General features: G+C 34.3%; 1 protein-coding gene across 2 annotated transcripts; it reads right to left on the bottom strand.

Moving 5' to 3' along the window:
- On the bottom strand, positions 1-17833 carry LOC103088908 (general transcription factor IIH subunit 2). Of its 2 annotated transcripts, XM_007457066.1 has the most exons (15): positions 17740-17833; positions 17032-17109; positions 16674-16710; positions 16362-16448; positions 15274-15324; positions 14903-14957; positions 11194-11299; positions 9867-9957; positions 9614-9701; positions 9003-9110; positions 6722-6785; positions 4911-5014; positions 4243-4345; positions 2030-2069; positions 1-197 (listed from the first exon to the last, which is right to left on the bottom strand). In XM_007457066.1, the coding sequence occupies exons 1-15, from the start codon at positions 17793-17795 to the stop codon at positions 78-80; spliced, it is 1188 nt and encodes a 395-aa protein (XP_007457128.1). In that variant the 5' UTR covers positions 17796-17833; the 3' UTR covers positions 1-77. The 2 variants fall into 2 exon arrangements, with proteins under 2 accessions (XP_007457128.1, XP_007457129.1); XM_007457067.1 differs by lacking the exon at positions 16674-16710 and having other exon boundaries at positions 17740-17827.
- Between the last annotated feature and the right edge of the window lie 727 nt (positions 17834-18560).

The raw sequence follows: 18560 nt of genomic DNA on the forward strand, positions 1-18560 counted from the left end.
CTTCACTTCTAAAGAATCATTTTATTTACAGTCGCAAATGTCTTTTTAACACATTCAATGTGTATTATATGCTGGAATCAAATAGCTGAAGGAGCTGGAATCTTATGAATACAGCCAGGACAACAATGGAGAGAGTCATGAACAAAAATATCACAGTCCACACAAAAAACATTTTGGCACACAGTGCAAACATAGACCTGCAGTGAAAAGAAGAAAACTAAATTTAAAAAGTAGTTTCCAAAAGTTAAGTACAGCATAGTTAGAAGACATTCAAGTTGCTTTGCTCTTTTATATCTCTATCACTTTTTCCCTACTCACCTACCAACTTTATTAGTTCCAATGTACTATATATTCTCAGATCGAAGGCAATTAATTTTTTCCAAAAAAGTACTCCTTAGAAATGAGGGAAGGGGCTTCCCTGGTGGCTCAGTGGTTAAGAATCTGCCTGCCAATGCAGGGGACATGGGTTCGATCCCTGGTCCATGGAAGATCCCACATGCTGCGAGCAACTAAGCCACAGCTTAGTTGTGTGCCACAGCTACTGAGCCTGCACTCTGGAGCTCACGAGACACAACTACTGAGCCCACGTGCCACAACTACTAAAGCCCACGAGCCTAGAACCCGTGCTCTGCAACAAGAGAAGACACCGCAATAAGAAGCCCATGCACCGCAACGAAGAGTAGCCCCTGCTCGTTGCAACTAGAGAAAGCCTGCGCACAGCAACAAAGACCCAATGCAGCCAAAAATAAATAAATAAGATAAATAAATTTATAAAAGAAAAACAAAAAGAAATGAGGGAATAACTTCGTTTTTGAGTCCTTAAAGTCCCTTGGGGACTTCCCTGATGGCGCAGTGGTTAAGAATCTGCCTGCCAGTGCAGGGGACACAGGTTCAAGCCCTGGTCTGGGAAGATCCCACATGCCGCAGAGCAACTAAGCCCATGTGCCACAACCACTGAGCCTGCGCTCTAGAGCCCGCGAGCCACAACTACTGAGCCCGTGCACCGCAACTACTGAAGCCTGCGTGCCTAGAGCCCGTGCTCTGCAACAAGAGAAGCCACCACAATGAGAAGCCCTCGCACTGCAACAAAGAACAGCCCCCGCTCGTCACAACTAGAGAAAGCCCGCATGCAGCAGCAAAGACCCAATGCAGCCAAAAATAAATAAAAATAAGATAAATTTATTTGAAAAAAGATGGTGTCTTCTTAAAAACTTTCAAATGAGTCAAAAAGTAGTTCTCGTGAGGATGCAGCTACTGATGTCAGAGGCATGTAAAACTTAATAAAATTGTTTTTTTTTAATTGGCTTTATATGTATATATTTGGGGTTTTGGGGGGGTTTTCTTGCCATGCCTCAAGGCTTGTGGGATCTCAGTTCCCCAACCAGGGATTGAACCTGGGCCACAGCAGTGAAAGCACCAAATCCTAAACACTAGACCACCAGGAAACTCCGATACAACTGTTTTATGAAATGTGAGGGTAGAATAAAACAAGCCATCCTTTCAACTAATATTTTATATAGTTTATAAAGTATAGTTTTAAATATGGACATGTAACTAAATTAACAAAAAATTAAAACTAGATAATGATCTATCTTATTTGCAACTTTATATAAGTTTATATGTTCAAATTGGCCCCATCAAAATTTAAAAAAATATTTTCTCAGTGGCACAATGGGGGAATAACTTTTGGTCTGTGGTCACCTTAAATGGTAACTTCAAAATGAGTTATGAGTGCCTAAAGTACAACATGAAGAAAAAAACTTTTAGTATTTCCAAACTAATATTTCAGTATTTCAGTTTAGCTTGCAAACTGAAGACAAAGTACTAAAGTATCTTTATAGCAAAATTAGAATGCAGAATTACAAAACAACTGTTTGTAATAGCTTCCATTTTATCTCTACCTACTGTTATACTTCTGAGGAATAACCTGATATGAGCCTGGTCTTCAACAATCTATTGAAAACTTATAATACTATTTCCTCAATATTTATCGTACAATACTTAATATTTACAAAGCACATGAACTTACATGTTGGTCTTTCAATTCCCCCTGACAGGCATAACAAAATCTGAAAAAGAAAGTTTAAGAATCATTTTGTTAAGGACTCACTCATTAAAACAGCTCAGGAAAATTTCAGCAAGAATTCTCTTATTAATAAGTACAGTTGACCCTTGAACAACACGCAGGCTAGGGGTACCAATCCCCAAGGTCAAAAATCTGAGTATAACTTAACAGTTGGCCCTCTGGCTCTCTGACCCTCTGTATCAGCAGTTCCACATCTGAGGATTCAACCAACTGTGGATCATGTACTGTAGTATGTATTTATGGAAAAAAATCTACAAGTATGTGGACCCTTGCAGTTCAAATCCATGTTGTTCAAGGGTCAACTGTAATTATCTTTACATATGATTTTTAGGAGAAAGAATTAAGAATACCAATAATTTAAGAAAATTCCACAGTAAATCCCAAGGTCATCTGACAGCTTAAAATCTTCCTTAGACAAATTTTATTTTCATCAAGGTTAAATATGAGTATTTCTCAGCTGGTATTCTGCAAGGGAATTAAGACCTACAGAAAATGATTTGCATGATTATTTTTCAACTTTCCCAAAGACAGCAGACAGCTCGTACAAGTCTAGATGGATAGAAGTTAATTTATCATAAAAATGGATGCCTAAGGGCTTAATTTTCAAGGAATGGTTTAAAGAATTAAAAGTTCTCAAAATTTATTGCAAGAGTGCGGTTCTGTCCCTACCCACCCTGACTTGATTTCCAGAGCAAATGCTCATAGTGCTACCTCTTGGTTTTTTTCATAGGCCATTGGCTATGATCCTGCCACTACAGAAGATGAGATTTTAATTCTCTTTCAACTATCTTGAACCAATAGCATGGGTACACATAACTACATAGAAATAATTGAGAATGACATTTGTTAAGTCATTTTGGATAGAACAATATTAAATGTTTAGTTTATTATGACTACATAGACATACTCAGCTGAGCCATGCCATACAAATTTTCCTCTCTGTAAAACACTTTCTCCTGGAGTTAATAACTGTATTGTTATTCATAAGCTTAAGTTTTCTAATTACCACTAACTCAGCCCCAACCGATCCCTGAGAAGTCTGAATATCCTCTTGCTATGTTCAGCTACATCAGGAATTCTGTAGTTTCCATCCTCTGGTGACATCTCTCCTGGAGCATTCTGACCTTCTCCAAACTGGACTGACTGTTCTCCATATCTGACATACAAGTGTCATTCTAGGATGTCATCCTACAGCTTTCTTTAGCCACTTTTGAATTAGGTAAATATTATTCTCTTTCATTCATTCTCTTTTTCAGTTCTTTTGAATCATCTCTTCCACAGCTTCCCAAGCAAGTCTCTTGAGACCTTACAAGTCTGAAAATATCTTTATTCTACCTACACTTTTTTTTTGGCTGCGCTGTGCATCATGTAGGAACTTAGTTCCCTAACCAGAGATCAAACCCACACCCCCTGCATTGGAAGCACAGAGTCTTAACCACTGGACTGCCGGGGAAGTCCCTATTCTACCTACATTTAAATACCTTGGCTAGGTATATAATTCAGGTTGGTAATAATTCTCATTCCAAATTTTGAAGGAAATTGCTCCACGTCAGCATCCAGTGTTGCTCACAAGAAGCCAAACAATTTTAATTCCAGGTCATGTGACCCAATTCTCCCGCTCCAGAAATGTTTAGGGTTAGTATTTTGCTGTGTATTCTGAAATTTCACAATGATACACTTTAGTGCAGGTCTGCCTTCAATATGTCAGGCACTTGACAGTCCCTTTCAATCTAGAAAGTTTTTTCCTTCGATAGTAGAAAATATCCTTGAATATTTCTTTCATACTCTTCATTTGATCTTTTCTTTATTTTTTATATTATTTTGATATTAGGCCTTCTGGATACATCTTCCAGTTTTATACCATGGAAATCAGCAAATGCTACAAAACGGGGCTTTTTTTTTTTTCTTTTTGGAGAGCTGATTTACCACAATACCACCACTCTTACTACACATAGATGGGTTTAGGGAAATTAACAGATCTCTGGAGATCCAGATCTGTTTAATGAATCATTTCAGTCATAAACAAGGCATTCTACATCTCATCTTCTATATTAGCAGTAATCGTGACCAAGTGAATATGACTCTTTTTAATGTAGTAACAATATATTCAAACATTATCACTTGTAACAGATACAGATTACTCAAAACTCATATACCTTTCTCCATTATGTTCTTCCAGGGGAATATCCTGAAAAGCATCCAAAGGAAATAAGTGATGGTAAGACCGTGCCAAGTGGGGAGCAGACACCAAAGTAAGACCTAACACATAAAGCAGAAAGACATATTTAATAACCCAAACCTCATAAAGATGATGGCTGAAATGTCAAATGATATAACTTAAGCTAAATATTTTCAAGTTCTTTTTTTTAGGATTGCAGGCATTCATTTCTTTAGTTTACCTGTGGCCATAAAATGAGACTCCAGGATGGAGTCTTAGTTCTGTCACTAAGTATGTGACCTCTCTTGGCATATTTCCTTACTTATAAATTAAATAAAATTCTACAATTCTGTTACTTTAACTTCTTGTTCTCCTTATATATATTTATTTTATGAAGAGGTGCAAAAATGTCTACTAGATCTACTGCACTGCCTTTAAAGAACATAATTTTTTTCAAAAAGAGAATTAGGAAACTCTTTTAGAATGCCATGTTTATCTTTAAAAATGGAGTACTAGGCACACAATGAAAAAAGTAATCTATGTCTTTTTTACAGATTAAATCCAGAAACATAGGCAGAGCTTAATATTTATATTTATTTTAATAGCAATATAGGTAAGAAGTTATTCAAGATTAATTTACTGGATCATGAACAGTTGGTTTCTTACCACAGATTTTACATTCAACAGGAAGCTCACAGTACTTTGCCCGACACTGTGGGCAGAAATAGCCTCCTAATGTAAGTCCTGGCTCAGTGTTGCTATCCAGATGCCTGTGGGGGGAAACATTACTTTTGAAAAAGTGATATATAAAGATGTGAGCAGTTAGAGCAGAAGCCACTTTGATTTTAAAACCTTCAAGTTGTTTCACTGCTCACTTACACTCTGTTCATTTTTGTCTTTTTTTTCCTCTCTGCATTTTGTTTTGAATAGTTTCCATTAATGTCTTTGAATTCACTCACCTTCTCTTCTTCAGTGACTAATCTGCTGTTAATCCTAATCCAGCTTATTTTTCATCTAAAACACTGTATTCTTCATCTCTAGAAATTTGATTGGGGTCTTTTTTCTATCTTTCATATCTCCTATCATACTCATGTACTCCTCAACTTTCCTGAGCATATGGAGTATATTTACAATAATTATTTTAACACCAAACCTATTACTTCTATCAACTGTGTTATTTCTGGATATGTTTCCATTCTACGATTTTTCTCCTTGTTATGGGTCATACTTTCCTACTTCTTTGCATGACTGGTAATTTTTGATTGGTTGCCAGATATTGTGAATTTTGCTCTGTTTTGGGTGCTGGATTTTTTTTTTTTTTGCATTGCCTTAAATACACTGTGGCTTTTTCTGGAATATACTTAAGTAACTGTGAAATAGTATGATGCCAAGACTTGCTTTTACGTTTGTTAGGCTGTCCAGAACAGCTGCTAATCTAGAGTTAACTTGGTTTCATTACTGTGGACTCTATTCAATGCCTGCGGTTTTAAGAGGCCTTTCCACACTGACTGGTGGTAACATGAACTACTCCCTGCCCCGTGTGAGCTCTAGGGATTGTTCTGCTGCTCCTCTCCAGTTCTTTCCCTGGCCTCCAGGAGATTCCCGGCAGGAATGTACAGATCAACACTCAGCTAATGACTCATGGGGAGCTTCAGAGGAAGCTCTCCAGAGCTCTCTGTGCAGCTCTTTACTCTCAAGTACTCTGCCCTGCAAAATGGTAGCCGCTTCCACCCCCCCGCCCCCCAAACTCTGAACTTTGTTTCTGAACGGAGCAAAACCTCCTGGTTCTGTGTGGGTCTTCCCTCCCTGCACAGCAGCCTGGAAATTCTCTCTAGGCAGTAAGCTGCAATCATAGGGCCCACCTCATTTGTTTCTCGTCTTGCAGGGATCACTATCTGCACTGCCTGTTGTCCAATGTACGAAAACCACAGTTTTGTATATTTTGTTTGGTTTTCTACAAGGAGACAGAAGTGTAAATCTAGTCCCTATTACACTTTTATAGCTATAGACAGTAGTCTTATTTATGAGTTTTAAGAATTATTTTCTTAAATTTACTTTTGTTTTATAATTATGTAAAATGTAAAGCTCCTAAGTTAAAACAAGTTATATGCAGAAAAGTCTAGGATCTATCTCTTTGCCTTTCTCCACACGTTGCATTAGTAAACATATTTTTAGTTTTTACTTTTTGGTTTCATTACTATTTTTATTATTAATATAAACAAGTATGTGTATCTACTCAAACCTCCACCCTCTTCTTAGATGATCGGTAGCACACTATACACTTTTCTCTACCTTACTGTTTTACTTAGTAATATTACAGGAGTATATATAGTTTTCACTCCTTTTTACAGCTACATAGAAAGTAATCTTCTACAAAAGCCATTACATTTCAAGTCCATCTTTTAAATTTATAACTTACAGGAAGGACTTAACAATGTAAAAACATTATCACGGACAATTTCAAGGTTTTTACTTACGCCATACTGAAAGAGGGTTTTGCATCTTGATCAGACAGAGAAGCAATGGTATGCTGAGGAAATCCTTCACAGAAGAAAATGTATTACTTTTTTTTCTCTCAAGGAAACAGAAAAATTCTAGTAATAGAAACCTAAAAATGTTCCTACCAGAAAGCTCACTAAGTTGTGCAAAAGTTCTCTTTCCTGCCTTTTAGATATGTTTATTATAGCACGGTCAAACTGACAGTAATTCCCAGTTTAAAAAAGAATTAATAGTAGAGGAAATGGGGGAAAGATCTGTCCATACATATGGCCTCAGATTCTAAAGGTCATATCCATATTTTCTCATTTAATAACGCTTAACACACACTGCTTTTAAAAAAGAAAATGTGTGTAATTTTTAAATACTTTCTGATATAACAGAGGAGTCTATAATATAGTCTACTTTCATTTTATATAAGAACATCCTCCTAGTTTAAAATTTTGGGATGTCCAAACCCATGTAGTCTATTTTCCATATATATTTTTAAATTCTGAAAAGTCCAAGAAAAGCAGAAACCATAAAAAGAGAGAAATTTCATTCTATATAAAAATTTTAAACCTATCTACATTTCAAAACAAATAAATAAAAGTAAAGGAAAATGACCAACTGAAAAAACATTTGCATCAGGTGACTGAAAATGGGTTGATATTCCTAAATGGTTCTAATAAATCAATTTGGAGAATTATTATAAGTTTAAAAATAACTTTAAGATAGGCTAAGGAAATGTATCAGTAAATCGAAAAGATTAGCCAACATAATATCTAAAATGTACTGAGTGTTTATATCAAGCATTACTCTAAATACTTGGTCTGTATTAACTCAATCCTTGCAACACACAATGAAATAGATACTAATATCACGTGAGATGAGGAAACAGGAGAGGTTGAACAGTACTATAAATAGCCAAAAACAAGGCAGAAAAGCATTCCATCTCACTGACAGTTTAAAAATGCATATTAAACAAGGAGTCTCTTTTTTTTTTTTTTTTTTTAGCCCCATTTTTTTTTTTTTGGCGGGATCTTAGTTCCCCAGCCAGGGATTGAACCCACACCTTCTGCAGTGAAAGCGCAGAGTCCTAACCACTGGGTCGCCAGGGAATTCCCAGTAGCCACATTTTTAAAAGTAAAAAGAGGCAAAATTAATTTTTAAAATATATTTAGTTCATCTAAAATGTTGTGATTTGGGGAGTTCCCTAGCAGTCTAGTGGTTAAGACTCTGCACTTCCACTGCAGGGGGCGTGGGTTCGATCCCTGCTTGCTGAACTGGGATCCCGCATGCCTGCCTCACAGCCAAAAATAAATGAATGAATGAATGAGTAAATAAATAAAGTGTTATGATTTCAATATGTAATCAATATGGAAACAAGATATTTTACATTTTTTTGTACTGAATCTTTAAAACCCAATGTGTGTTTGTACTTAGGGCATCTCTTAATTCAGACCAGCCACACTGCAACTGTTCAAGAGTCACAAGTGACAAGTGGCTGCTATATTGGATGGCATAGCTCTAGGGGACAGAAAATCTACCTTTTTTTTCCCTCTTTTTCTTTCAAATGTCTGGTATTGAAATATGCATTTATATTTGTAAACCCCATGGCAGGCGGACTCTCAACCACTGCGCCACCAGGGAAGCCCCACATGTCTGTTTTTGTATTGAAAAAGTTGGGCTTTTTCAATTACAAATTACAAAATAGTTGGGCTCTTTCAATTTCAATTTACAAATAAATGTTTACTATAAAATAATAATTATTACACAGCTTTGATAAAACAGTACAGCAGATTTTATAGCTTTTTTGATTTAATACAAGAATTTCTCTATAAACACAGTGTCTTTATACCTTTCTAACCTTAACAATTAAAAAAAAAAAACAGTAGTGTTCCTTGAGTGATAGGACTACAAGTGAGTTTAATTTTCTTTTTACTTCTCTGTATTTCCCAAAATTGCTTCAACAGCATAATTTTCTCTAATTATAAAACATTTAAGTTAAATATAAGAAATTCTTAAACGTTAAAATAACTTGTGCAGATGAGATAGAAAGTCTAGCTTGAGTCAAAATATATTTTTTTAAATGTCTATTTTAAAATAACACAAAATAGGGAGTTCCCTGGCGGTCCAGTGGTTAGGACTTGGCACTTTCACTGCAGTGGCCCGGGTTCAACCCCGGGTTGGGGAACTATTTAAGATCCTGCAAGTGGTGCGGCCAAAAAGAAAATTAAAAATAAAAATTAATTAATTAAATTACACAAAATAAATACTTACCCATACGAATAAGTGAGCATTCAGAGCTTGAGCTAGCAGGAGGAGGACTAACATGTTGTGTCAGCAATTCTTTGTAATGGCTTTCATCTAAAATAACATGGTATGTGCCTAACAAGACGAGAAGTAAAAGAGAAGAAACAACAGCTTTCCAGACATAAGAATGAACTGTAATTTCTATATAATTCTGTAAAAGTTTTACCATCTGAAAATGTTCATTTTCAAAGTAAATTCTTAAGTTAAATTATCATTTTTCAAAAACTTTATTTAAATAACATCTCTAAATTGACTTCTCTAGGAATAACTGTAATTACAATTTAATTAAAGCCAAGTTACAAGTTCTTCACTAAGTATTAATATAGTAAAATTTCTAGCTTTTCAAGAGTTATAATGCTTCCTCTGAACACTGACATAACTACTGAAAATTCCTTGCATTCTGAGATGATATCTTATAGAATCGGTGATATATTTAATGTAACTACCCATATTTTGGACTTCAGGACATGAACTGATTTAAGTTTAGCAGCTTAAAAAACATATAAAAACATCCTAATTAATAAATTGTTACTTTACATAGTAATTATGAGTAAATATTGAAGATTCTAGATATATACCACCAGTTTCACGAGCAAGCACAGTGCAAACCCGAACCTCTGCAGACAATCCAATAACAGACACTCTAATTTTAGCTGCCTTTAGGGTCTTCGTAAAATCCAAGTAAATGGTGAGTTTTGAGGGAAGAAAAAAAATTGAATAATTAATGTGTTTGAAAAATAGAATGTTCTGAAAACTAGTAATAAATTCACTATAGAATTCTCTTTAGAGTTGTAACTTCGATTTTGATTATGAAGAAATTATTGGTTCTACCTTGATTAGATCATAGATATTAGATGGATCACAGGTTGTGAGACTGCTAAAGATGATTAGGACTTCTCTACTTGTATGTCCGGGCATGTGTCTAAAGAAAGATAAAAACCACTCCAATTAGGTATAACAAATTACACTGATAAAAAACTTAACTCAGAAACAATAGTACACATGGTTTACACACTTAGACTACAGAATAACCCCATTTATTTCAACATTACAAAGGAATGAATTGTGAGTATACTCTAAAAACCTTAATGTCAATTTTTCTAAAATTAGCTACACACTTAAAAAAATTCATTGATTCACTTATTCATTCAATAAATATTTCTTGAATACTCTTTTAAGTTCTGGGGATAAAGTGATAGACAAGACCAACAAGGTTCCTGACATCATGAAGCTTACATTCTAATAGATTTGTTTCATACAAAGTCTAAAGTGTACACTGGAAAGTGTGACAATACCACAGGAATCAACTTTAAGGTGCATATGTGTGGCTTGAAAATAGTAACATACTTCTTTTTTAAAGACAATTTAATCTCATGTTGATTCAGTCATAATATTCATAAACAGTAATGTTTGTGTACCATTTAATTCAATGACGGTTTACGGGATTTTAAGATGTGATGAGCTGTTCTCCTTTATACCAAATAGATATTTCTATGCTTTTTGGAGCAATTTTATCAACTATTTATAGCTTTCCTGCTTATATTTTCATTGTTAGGCTCAGCTTTCACTTGTAGATGCTGCTGTTGTGCCTACCTTCACTATGTGTGTTACCTCCTTCTCATCTACTTCAAAACTAAAAAAGTATCATATAAAGGTATAAAAATCTGAGTCAGGACAGACTATCCAGGGATAAAATATATAAGCTTTAAATATATTGAATCTTTTCTTTGGGGCTTTAACTATATTCCACATAGTTAAACTTGCTAGAAAAGTGCTATTAACTTATAGATGTATTACAAAATAAGTTAATAAAAACCAATGTACAACAAACTCAGTTATTATACCACATTAAACTGCACATACAATCAATTTTCAATAAAATATTTTTTATCATATTTCTTTTGTACTACTAATATTACTACAGCTTTAATTATATTTTTCTAAAACCTTTAAGGATATACCTCAGCAACTAAAATGTAAAATAAAAATTACTTACCAACACCATACTAAACATTATAAATGACATTACATATTTCTCTCAATAATGATTTCATTACAGCTGGGTTTATGGAGATGCATATTAACATATTATCATTTCAACTTAACTCATTCAAAAAACTTTGAAATAAATTATAAACAATAAGTGTAAAATACTAACTTTAGAGTCTGCATAGCCATGCTTAAGGAGTTATAAAGAGATGGCTCTCCATGGCAAGTCATATCTATAGCTTTCTTCAAAGATATTATGTGTTTCCTTGAGTTTCCTAAAATAGAAATGGAATAATCTACTTTTAATAAAAATAATCTATATATACATTATAGAAATTTACCTTTCTCCCAAATTTACATATCTATGATGTTAAACAACAGAATCCCTTTGATTTACATTTTTAGCAAGTTGCATTTTTTTTTGAATTTTTGAATTTTATTTTATTTTTTATATAGCAGGTTCTTATCAGCAAGTTGTACTTTCATCAGAAATGTTGTTATATAGTCTCACTCATACTGAAGAAACAGAATACAAATAATCTATTAACACACATTTAAATAATATTAACCTAGAGTGCATACATTTTTACTCTTAATATTTCCTATTTCATCATTTTTAATACTAATATATGTTCACATTTTAACATCTCTGAAATCACGATGTGTCTTACAATCACTGGCAGCCAGGCAGCGTTTGTGACACAGCTGTCACTGCCTGCTCATGTGCGAACCTATGAATGCTGTTGATGTGTTGCTGCTTCAACTGTATCATGTGCATTGTTTGTGTTGTTCATGTTGAGTTTAACTGCGATTTAAAGTGTTTTTAGAAAGGCTAATACAGACGGTTATATTTTTATGTAGAAAGGCATGGAACAGAACAGTGAGGTGTAAATTTGTTATTGGTGAAACAAAAACTCATTGATAGAAGAATGCCTGCAATTCCATTTTTTTCTTCAGGGGTAAAAAACAAGTACTTTATAAGACCCAAGAAAGAGGATTTCCACAAAGAGACAAAACTGTGTTACGTTGTTATTGAAATAACATCTGAAAAGACTGTCTCATGCTAAGCAATACAAATGAAGGGAAGAAAAACCGCCAAATTCTTTAGAATAGTTGACAGGCATGTCAAACCACCAAGAAGCTGGTATGAACAATTCACATATCATTTGACAATGTATCAAAGGTTAATTGCTAGAGTGTTTCCTTCTTGATGGCTCATTAAATAAAGGTATCTTACAAATGATAGAATCTGAGATTCAATAAAATATGGTATTCTTCAGACATTTCCTCCTATTTCAACATTGTCTTCATATTAATTAACAATGAAACATCGAGTTTATCATATAGCAAACTACCTTCATACCACCGAACATTTATTTCCAATTTGTCACTATTATAGTGGGTTGGCCAGAGTTCGTTCAGGTTTTTCTGCAACATCGTCGGAAAATCCCGAACGAACTTTTTGGCCAACCCAATACATACCACTGCAGACAGTATATTTGTAGAGTGAGGCTTTTTCTTCTTTCATAACATTTCCTAAGTATACTCCAAGGAATATTTTTTTTTAATACCTTTTTTTTTTTCCCTCTTGGCCGTGTCACACGGCTTGTGGGATCTTAGTTCCCTGACCAGGGATTGAACCCGTGCCCTCAGCAATGAAAGTGTGGAGTCCTAACCACAGGACCACCAGGGAAGTCCTCCAAGGAACATTTTTATGGCTCTTTTCCAGAGAATGTTAAACAAATTAACCAGACTATCAGCATTATAAGTACCAGTTTCTCCATGGTTCAGCAAGTCATATATTGCTTTTGAAACTTCATTTTGGTCATTTAAAATATGTAAAATGTTGTTGAGTGGGCTTTTTTTTTTTTTTAACACTAGTTTGGCTAAACTTTCTTTTTTAATAGTTATTTAATTCCTCTTTTTTTCTGGCATGCACTGTTTATCTTCTTTGCCCATACATCTACTTGGAGCTTCTTGGTGTTCTTATTTATTTGAATAAGTTTAAAAATGTTAACCATTTGCCATAGTTAATATACAGTGGACCCTTGAACAGTAAGTGTTTGAACTATGTGGGTCTACTTATAGGCAGATTTTTTTTCACTAAGTATGTACTACAGTACTACATGATCTGCAGTTGGTTGAACTCACGGAGGTGGGCCCACTGAAACAGAGCACCGACTGTAAAGTTATATGCAGATTTTCAACTGTGCAGAGGGTCAGCATTCCTAATCCTCAAGTTGTTCAAGGGTCAGCTATATACTGCAAGTATTTATTCTTGGAATCATAAAATTTTAGAAATGAAAAGTACCTAAGTCTAATTCCTTCATTTCATAACTGAGAAACAAATCTAGTAAGTTAAGTGATTTGCCCAAAGACATATGCCTACCCAGTGGCAGGACCAACACTCAAAATCTTCTGTCTCTCTATCCACTTTTCTTTCTACCATAACATACAAATAAATTTTTTATCTCCTACTATGTTATGAGTATAGAAAAAAAGCATACTTACATTACTGTCATTGTGGTTTATAGCAGTGATTCTGTTCAGAGGAAGAGAGGGTACTTTCAAAAGGCCTATAAGAATCACCAGAGGATTTTTCATCTCTGTGCACCCACAGAATATTACTATTAACTTGGGGTAGGGGGCATGCAAGAGGGTCGGCCCTACATCCTTTTCTTAGGGGAACCATCCTTCCTTCACTGTATAAGAATCCAGTTTAGACTACGTGGTTCAAAGGGAACTTACCCTGCTTCTACCCTACTCCAGACACAGACATGTAATCCAACAAAATACTTCATTCCCTTGGCCACTTTGAAGGCTCATGGATGTGCAGATCAAATCAGGGTCAATAAGAGTCTTCTTTGGAACCTGTGCTGAGGCTATGGACTAGGAGGGTCATGTAGACTTGGGCTATTAATAGACATCTTTTCACCTCTCAGAAAACCTATCAGAGAATGAACCCAGACAGAAACAACTATATGTGAAGTCAGCCCACCTTTCAACATGAGCCAGTAATTTCTCCTTTGCCCTTAAGCTAGTTTGTGATTTTCTGGATTACTTCCAACTGAGTTTCCTGGATGACCCCAGGCTAACATACACTTCACTACTTACTGCCATAATGAAAAATTACTAATGATGGAAGTGTGTCAATTTTATGTGTATTGGTGAGGATGAAAGGTTGAGAACCACATTTAAGGGACAGTGTATTTTACAGAAAATAAAATAGAATTAGTGACGTAAGTTTGCAATAGCACATATACCAAAGCAAATAAAATCTGCCATTATTATCTCTTAAGAGAATAAAATTCAATTAGGCATGTCATGCAAGCAGAAAATCTAATCATTAACAACTACAATTCAATTTTTATACTCTTTGTTCTTTAGAGGTTTACCTTTAAAAAATTAATTTTAAGATTAAGTGGATCTTCTGAATGGTTAAAATAATTTTATTTTAATACTTTCAGGATAAGAATAAACACATTTACATTCATTATAATACTATTCAAGACTGTGCAGAACTCAATTTAAAAAAAAAAAAAATGAAAAAACAGAACTGAATTTAAAACAGGTCATTTTAGGGACTTCCCTGGCAGTCCAGTGGTTAAGACTCTGCGCTTCCATTGCAGGGGACACAGGTTTGATCCCTGGTTGGGGAACTAAGATCCCTCATGCCACGTGGGCGACAAAACAAAACAAAACAAAAAAACAGGTCATTTTAGAGACCAAGAGTTTAATAGAGGGTTTTTTAAGTGTTTTACCTAAAGAGCCTGCAGAAAGGCTTCATTTTACTTATAAGGCAACCTTACAAACAGAGTTACAAGGTTGGGTAAATAAAGCCAAGTCCTTGAGTGCTGTAAAGGTAATTTTATGCATACCTGAGAGTTCAGTCAGTTTTTCAGCTCTTTTACTCTTTGTTACAATTATTCCAATCTCAAAATAAAAACAAAAATGATTATTAATTTAACAAATTATTTCTTCTTGATAAGAACGTACATAACTAAATAAATGACTAATTACAAAAGAAATAAGTAACATGAGAAACTTCTGATATAAACTGAGCTATGTGCTCACTGTACATTAACTTCTAGAGTTATCTCGCTTTTCATTGCTAAGTGTCCCAGAAACTTATACACGATCTGAATCACTTGATCACCAATAGAATATATGTACAATGTTTTAAAAAATAAATTATATTTCGCAATAATATCAGGATGCTAATTCTGAATTATATCACTTATCTACATACCTGACTAATAGGATTTTGATCAAAATATTCCTCTACGAAGTATTCCAACAACTGTTCAAAGAAAACAAAAAGGAAATACTAGATAAGGGCAAAACAACAACCACAGAAAACAGGTTTTGTGCAATCTTTTTTTTTTTTAATTAATTTATTTGTTTTTGGCTGCGTTGGGTCTTCGTTGCTGCACGTGGGCTTTCTCTAGTTGCGGGGAGCAGGGGCTACTCTTCATTGTGGTGCGCAGGCTTCTCATTGTGGTGGCTTCTCTTGTTGAGGAGCACAGGCTCTAGGCATGTGGGCTTCAGTAGTTGTGGCACGTGGGCTTCAGTAGTTGTGGCTCGCAGGCTCTAGAGTGCAGGCTTCAGTAGTTGTGGCGCACAGGTTTTGTTGCTCCACAGCATGTGGGATCTTCCTGGACCAGGGACTGAACCCGTGTCCCCTGCATTGGCAGGCGGATTCTTAACCACTGCACCACCAGGGAAGTCCCTGTGAAATCTATTTATGAAGCATTGTTTCTAATGATTTTTAAGTTTACAGATTTTCAAAACATGTTCAGAAGTAAAAATATTAAATAAATAAAAAATAATAAATTTTGAAATATTAAATAAATAAAAATTAAAATATTAAATAAACCTGAATTTGAAACAGTAAGTGATGAGATAGGTTTGAGCTAGGCCTTAAAAGATGGAACCATTTGGACATATAAGACAGAAACAATCTAAGCAAGGAAAAGATCCAATAAAGACAAACAGGAGAATAAGCAAAATTGAGGATGGGTTTTAATAAATTAGGAATAATCTGAATGTGTTTATAAGCTGAGGAGATTGATTCAAGTAAGTCAAAGGAGAATGAAGATTCAATAAAGAAAGGGATAACTGACAAAGCAAGATCCTAACACAGAGTGGAATTAAGGGCATAAATAATTAGCTATTTTGGTATACCATTTCCGTAAATGATCCAGTAGCACTTCTACTTAGCTATAGTTTGTATTAGCTCAAAAAAAAAAAAAAGATTGCTTTCTTTAAAACCATTTCTTTTCCAGAATTCAGCATCCTTCCTCACATGTAGTATAAATTAGAATAATTTTAGTATACCTTTAAAGTACATGTCAGTCTATTTGGCTTTAAATCCTGGTCTTCCATCGTTCTTGATCCATCTACTACCACATAAAGATGGCGCATCTACCAAAAAAAATCCCCCAAAACAAAACATACAAATAAGAACAATTTTCAAATACATTTTTGATCAAGAAGTAAAAATGTCATTTAGTATTCACATATTCTACACATATATTTTTAATATATTCCCTTAAAAAGTTTGTTTTACTGTTGTTTATTCTATTAAGCCAGAATGTTTCTCTAACTCAAACTAGTCCTGTACCAGAAAAGGAAAAAAGAATAACATACCATTCCAAGTCGAACTTGTCCATGGTGCTCAAATACCCTGTTAAAATTATGCAAACATTTTAATGGAATACCATCTACTACCTGAAAAATCATTACAACTTTTCAACTAACCTGCATCTTTTTAGTGAAATAAATTATTAACTTATGGATGCATATAATTATGGGCATTTTGGACAGTCCCTGAAGATCAATTTCCCTGATGAGGCACTAGGTTGCTGGCTCCTTCCCGATATTTAGAAGGCTACAAGTCAGTTTCCCTGAAACAGCTCATATGAAGTACCAAGGAGTGGCCATAAGTGGACAGAAACACCTAAAGGAATATATTTTACCTTTTGTAACACACAAAAAGTTTACCTACCTTTTTCTCTTTGCTTTGAAGAGAATGTCTTCTATTGTAGCTTTAAGTGATCCTGATTCATCTTCTTTAAGAATCTCCCTGTAAGCAATAATTACTTGTTTGAAAAGATAAGCTAAAATTTTATCAACCCAAGGGAAATGAAAACATATGTCCACACGAAGATTTGCACCTGAATGTTCACAGCTGCATTATTCATAACAGCCAAAAATTATAAACAATATAAATGTCCATCAAATGGTGAAAGGATGAATAAAAACATGGCATAAACATATTAACAGAATACTATTCAGCAATAAAAAGGAATGAATTACTGATTCATGCAAAAACATGGATGAACTTGAAAACAGTATGTTCAGTTAAAGAAGTCAGACACAACTGACCACATATTATATGATTACATTTACATGAAATGTCCAGAAAGGGCAAATCTAGAGAAACAGAAAGCACACAGTAGTTGCCTAGGACTGGAGGTGGGAATGGAATTAATTGTAAATGGACATGAGGGATATTACTGGGGTGGTAAAAATGTTCTAAAACTGATTTATGTTGATGATTGCACAATCCAGTAAATTTTCTAAAAATCATTGAATTATACATAAGAAACAGGTGAATGTTAACATGTGTAAAATATAGTTCAATAAAGTTGTAAAAACAAAACCAAAGAAACAAAACCTAAAAGGGAAGGGAAAGTAATAATGCCCTACTTACCATGTTCTTTCATAGCCTCCTTCCCATCGCTTAGTTCTTTCAGGCTCTTCATCCATTTTTTTCTTACTGTATTGTATTATTCAATATTCTGTAAAAAAAAAAATCATTAGATTGTGAATTGATTAAAGATGTTTGTCACCAAATGCATACAATTAAATTTGAAAAGTAAAGAGCGGGAAGTAAACATACAAAGTAAAAAAAAACTCAGAATGCAAAATCATCTTATTTTTTGCAATTTACTCAATAATTGTAGCTGAATGAAAAACACTTTAAAATCCTCATGGAACTCTTTTCCCATCCCCAAGAAAGAATATGAATAATTATGCACAAATTTGGCACCACCACAAATAAGCATCTCTTTACAATTAAAAAAAAAACAAAAATGTATTAAAGATGTGTCATAGGACAGAACAATAGAATTATGGGAAGTGGGTACAGGTGTAGATGAAACATGAGCCACAACTGCTGCTTATTATAGCTGAGTGGTGAATACATGGCGATTCACTGTACTATCTTTCCACCTTTGTGTTTGTGTGAATTTTCTCATAATCAAGTTTTTATATGAAATTTATTATTATTCATAAATGATAAATGCTTATGGCTCATAATTTTTTAAAAAATACAATATTAAACCTACACTATAACCCCAACTATTAAAAGAAAAAGGAAATATGTAATTCAATAAATAGGACAAATGGTTTTGATGGATGTTATGATTAAGGATGATTGGTTTTTTGCTTCTTTATTCTTTTCTGTATTTTCGTATTTTCAATATGAACATGTATTTCTTTAATAATCAGGGATACCCCACCTTGATTTTG

Source organism: Lipotes vexillifer, unplaced genomic scaffold (genome assembly GCF_000442215.2).
Source record: "Lipotes vexillifer unplaced genomic scaffold, Lipotes_vexillifer_v1.1 scaffold241, whole genome shotgun sequence".
Classification (NCBI taxonomy): Eukaryota; Metazoa; Chordata; class Mammalia; order Artiodactyla; family Lipotidae; genus Lipotes; species Lipotes vexillifer.

Coding starts and splice junctions, on each gene's coding strand:
- LOC103088908 (XM_007457066.1), bottom strand. CDS start 17,795: ATGGATGAAGAGCCTGAAAGAACTAAGCGATGGGAAGGAGGCTATGAA. Junction 16,449..16,673: donor GACAAGTTCGACTTGGAATG/GTATGTTATTCT, acceptor TTTTTTTGGTAG/ATGCGCCATCTTTATGTGGT. Junction 14,958..15,273: donor ATCAAAATCCTATTAGTCAG/GTATGTAGATAA, acceptor TTTTATTTTGAG/ATTGGAATAATTGTAACAAA.